Source organism: Clupea harengus, chromosome 7, assembly GCF_900700415.2.
Source record: "Clupea harengus chromosome 7, Ch_v2.0.2, whole genome shotgun sequence".
In the NCBI taxonomy this organism is placed as follows: domain Eukaryota; kingdom Metazoa; phylum Chordata; class Actinopteri; order Clupeiformes; family Clupeidae; genus Clupea; species Clupea harengus.
In genome coordinates this window covers 18539435-18544434 of record NC_045158.1, presented here as the reverse complement: position 1 = coordinate 18544434, position 5000 = coordinate 18539435, and the positions used below count along the sequence as shown (strand labels likewise).

General features: G+C 43.6%; 1 protein-coding gene across 31 annotated transcripts in view; it reads right to left on the bottom strand.

Moving 5' to 3' along the window:
• Window positions 1-5000, bottom strand: part of LOC105893860 (calcium/calmodulin-dependent protein kinase type II subunit beta) — a 62396-nt gene that overhangs the window by 11584 nt on the left and 45812 nt on the right. For 14 of the 31 annotated variants that reach the window (XM_031570736.2, XM_031570726.2, XM_031570728.2 and 11 more), the window contains one exon: window positions 2504-2572. The exons of the other annotated variants lie outside the window; for them this stretch is intronic. In XM_031570736.2, the coding sequence (XP_031426596.1) occupies window positions 2504-2572 (69 nt within the window). The remainder of the gene's footprint in view (window positions 1-2503; window positions 2573-5000) is intronic. 31 annotated transcript variants of the gene reach the window in all.

The window sequence follows — 5000 nt, the reverse complement described above, 5'->3', positions numbered from 1 at the left end:
CACCGCTTGCATGGAAGTGTCTAAAGTGCCTGTGCTGTCTGTGTGTGTGTGTGTGTGTACATGTGTGAGCCTGTGTGTTTGTGTGTGTTTGTGCGAGTGTTGTGGTTGTGTGTGTGAGAGTGAGAGTATGTACATGTGAGTGAGTGTGTACATGCGTGTGTGTCTGTCAGTGAGAGTGTGTGTGTGAATAAGAGTGTATACGTGTGTGTGTGTGTGTGAGTGTGTGGAGCAGCTGAAATGTCACACGGCACACATTGCAGTACATTCACCTCCCACTGCCACCCTGCCTCTTGCTCTCCAGGAAGTCACACTCTCCTGTGACCAATCGGCAGCCAGCTGTCTCTGGCACACGCATTATGATGTTGTCGTTGCCGCGGTAACGGTCGCCCCTGGCAACAGGTAACAGCGGCAGTGGGCTAGGTTCTGTCGGACACTACCTGGGGCCCTGAAAGTGACTGAGAACTAGTGGCTGATTAAGCCTGAATTCTACCACAGAAACATTCCACAATGCATGTGTACTGATATTTAGAATGCCTCACAGTGAAGATCTTTTCACTTACCAGCATCTACCAACTATGTAACTAATAACAACAACTGGTCAGATTAAGTTTAAACTATTCAAATGAGTTTAAACTATTTAACAATTGAAATGAAACAATTTCATTTCAATGAAAGGGATTCTCAGACTGTGAGTAAATGTCTGAGAAACAGCTGATATATAGTAGGAAATGAGGCCTTGATAATGAGATCGAACTCAAAATACTCAAAATATGTGGCCTTGCCTAAAAACACCTCTGTTAGGAATAAACATTCACCCAAAAGTGTGGTGAAGAGTGAGCCATGTGGTCTAAAACACTGTGTGTGTGTGTGTGTGTGTATGTGTGTGTGTGTGTGTGTGTGTGTGTGTGTATGTGTGTGTATGTGTGTGTACGTGAGAGAGAGAGAGAGAGAGAGAGTCAGCCTGAGAAAATGACTCATGCCTGAAGACAATAATCATCTCTTCAATTCCCCTTCAAGGTTACGGAACTCGATATGTGTATGGGCTTCACTCCTTCTCTCTGACACGCACGCACGCACGCACGCACGCACGCACGCACAAACACACACGCGCGCGCGCGCACACACACACACAGTATTAAAGGGCAACTATGATGGATCCTAAAAATATGCTGATATATTGCTCCACGTGTTACTATGGTTGTATATGTGACAGCAGCTGTGATGCCTGCCATTACAGAGTCATCTATCAGAACAGTCTGAGCTGTGGGCACTACAGAGACTAGGCCAGTATTCAGCAATACCTTCTGCTACAGATCCCAGCTGCACTGTGTGGCACAGTGTGGAAGAGCACTCTGACAAGCTGAAATGACAACAATCTTTATCCTTACTTTGGCCACACTCACTGATCAACCTCTGTTCCAACTACATTCCCCAACATTTAGTAATCCATAACCTTTAGCCTAAGGATACATTGTATGAGAGTACTCATGAGTTTTGATACTTCTAAACTGTGCTCAGCAACGGTCGAGCGTGTACACGTAAAATTTGATTTACGTATTTAAAAGAAATTAAAATTACATGACATTTTTGGAAACAGTGTCCTTGACCATTTCGCAAAGTTTTGATTCATTTGTAGATAGTTTTTCTCTCTACAAATACAAGCTAAGTCATTTCTGCTGCAAAGCAACCTAAACTAACACTCCCTGTCTGTCTTTTAATTTATTCAGTGTAGTGTAGTGTAGTGTAATGTAATGTAGTGTAGTGTAGTGTAGTGTAGTGCAGTGAAGTGTAGTGTAGTGTAGTGTAGTGTAGTGTAGTGTAGTGTAGTGTAGTGAAGTGTTGTATTGTATTCCATTCCAAAAGTTAGTCCTAGTTCAGCCCTGATTCAGGCCTGCCCCACTCCAGGACCAAACTGAGTCCATGTGGGCCTTAGCCCTGGTCCAGCCTCAGAGACGGAAACACAAAAAGGTCAGAGGCTTTTCCCCCGGACACCGGAGGTTTACCCCGTAGTGGAAAGGTGCCATAAGCTAACCTGATAATAAGCCTCAGCCTGCACTGATCTATCCTCACATGCCTCACCGGACACTCAAAATAGAGGGTGTACTATTCCATACGCACTCAACATGGATACAGTCAGCCGTACAGACCCCCATTATAGATGGGATTATGTATGCACCATGAAGTCATTAAACAGTGAATCATTGCAGAGTTCAGTGAACAAAAATAACACCGCCATATCCACCAACCCACCCAAACCATCAGAACCACACATAATGGGGTGATTGACCACACAGCTGGGTCGGCCATCTGTAACCCAGACAAGCGACTGACACGTGGTTTGGTATGACTGCTTACGAATGGTCCACAGGATGGACAGGACCGCCACGACAGACAGTGGATGTGGGAGTGAAGTAACGAGGAGAGGGAGAAATGACAGAAGGATGAGAGAGAGAGGAGGGAAAGAAAGGAGGGATGGGTGAAGACAGGAGGAAAAGATAAATACCAGAGCAGGAGAAGGGAGGGTTCCTTTGGGGCTGGTGACTATGCTGTTTTTCGTGCTGTTTGACGGGGGCTGTGCAGGGGGGAAAACAACACACAGTGTTAAAGATGTGGCTGATTAAAGTGAAGGAGAGGGCGGATTAATAAAGAGGAGAAAAGACATAAAGTCTCACTCTCTCGCGCTCTCTCGCTCTCTCTCTCTCTCTCACACACACACACACACACACACACACACAAAAACCCTTCCGTGTCTCATTGTGACAAGAACATTAAAGCATTCTCCAAGACACTATGGAAGCCAAGGCATGTAAGAGCAAAGTGAGCACATCATTGATGTGGAATCATCCACTAAACAAGCTCCCCTTGTCAACGAGGCTTGTAAAGGGTTCGTTAGTGGCAATTAAGCTCATTAAGTACGGCCCTGTGGGCCTGCGTGATGCAGTCCAGGCCAAACCCCGGCCAGGGCACTTAAGGACCCTCACAGGCGGGCAGTTGTGCATTTGCCATTCACTACACTGCACTGCCTTGGCCGTAGCTGCTGTCTAATGACCAAACTAATATTATCAGGCAAAGGGCTGATTAGGAGATGATGAATGAGTCAACCGTGACCGTTATTAGCTGGTTGGGTTGTTCTGTTGGCAACGCATGACTTAAACTCAGAATCCATTAGGGATTTTAACGACACAGTGGGCCCACGGTACGCTATGCATCACAGTTTTTGGGCCATGGTAACGATACGGTTTTGCTCTCTTTCCATTTAAGAGGTGTACTGAACTGTAGGTGAAGCACTGAGCGATTCGACAATGTACTGGGTACCGTTGCATCCCTAGTATCCATAAGACATTATAAACACATTCATAAAGTGTTATAAAGTATTCATAGTGATTGACATAAGTATATATAACCATTTATAAGTAGACATGACTGCACTCATAAACAGGGGCATCAGAAAGGGGGGGGAGACGCATCCTCAATAATGGCAGATCCCCCAACTCACTCCCAAAACAAATAAATCCATACCGCATGAAGAATAGCTAATTTTATATTTACTGAGAAGTGTGAGTAACAAAATCAGACTGTATCTTACCAGAGAAAGTGGGAACAGAGCAATGACTGCAAAAAGCACTGCAGAGTGAAGGGATAGTGAAGGGAGAAAACTTTATTTTAAATGTGGATTTGATGTAACGTTGATGACACTAGCAGCTCTGGTCAGGCTATTCTATACCTACCTAGTTAATCATGTCTAGCGTCATACCTGGACATAAACTTGGCAAAGAACGTCCACTTGATAGGTTATTAATGTGTTTCTCGCAATGCGGTTTTATTCACATTTTATTGTTTCAATCACAATCGTGTTGTAGCCTCCACTATATCAGACATAGTGTCATATTATCATACTGATATGATCTTATGGACAACGCCCCGTCTGGTCCCCCTCAATGTCAAACACCTTCCGCCGCCACATCTCATAAAGGGTTAACATGTTGTTGTATAAGCCCTCCAGTAGTAGTTATGAAAGATTGTATGAGTCACATAGGGATCCATAAATATCATTTGACGTAAGGCAAAGATGTCATCAGTGCCATTATCAAGAAATAAAAGAAGCTTTATTACACATCCCGATACTTCAAGCTGTAAGGATTTATACTATAACTTTATAACACTTTATGAGTGCTGTCATAACTACATATAAATTGTTATATAGACGAATGTCAATCATTATAAGGAATCATGATATTATAATCCTTGAATGTGTTTATAATGGTTTATGGATACTGGGTTTATAGAGTGTTATCGTTTGGGTTGTTAGTAAGGGTACAGACAAGAGATGCAAAAATGTCAGCTTTGGACAGACGGCACTATTGTTGAGTCCCTCAAAAAACAGAGGTCAACTGTGGTCCACTGGAACCGGTATAAATTGTAAGAGCAACTGCAATAGTAGAATATACTTCTTCTTCATGTAACTATTTTGTGTGTGAAGTGAAAATTAAGAGAATGAAGAACACATCAGCTGAGGATAATAAACAGCTGTATGCATTTACATGGAAACTGTAGCACAGATGCATTGATACGACGAGTGTTACTGGGTATAAATGAGCCACCCCAGTACTAGTGAATCTCTGCCAAAGACCTGCAGCACAATGTTCAGTCAGAGCATTGAGAATCAGCCACACACTGGTGCATACAGACACACACCAAAGCACACATATAAGCACACTTACACATGAATAATTGACATGCTACAGCCCTACAGACTCAGTGATATGGGAGCTTTTGCAGACAAGACTGCAACAGATACACCACAGCATCCCTACTCTGATCATCAGAGACATACACTCTCAAGAAAGATCTCCTCACACCAAAAAATGAATACAGATGTATGGGTGACAGGGTAATTTTTTTCACACAGACACACACACACACACACGCACACGCACACGCACACGCACACGGACACCAACACACACACACACACACACACACACACACACACACACACA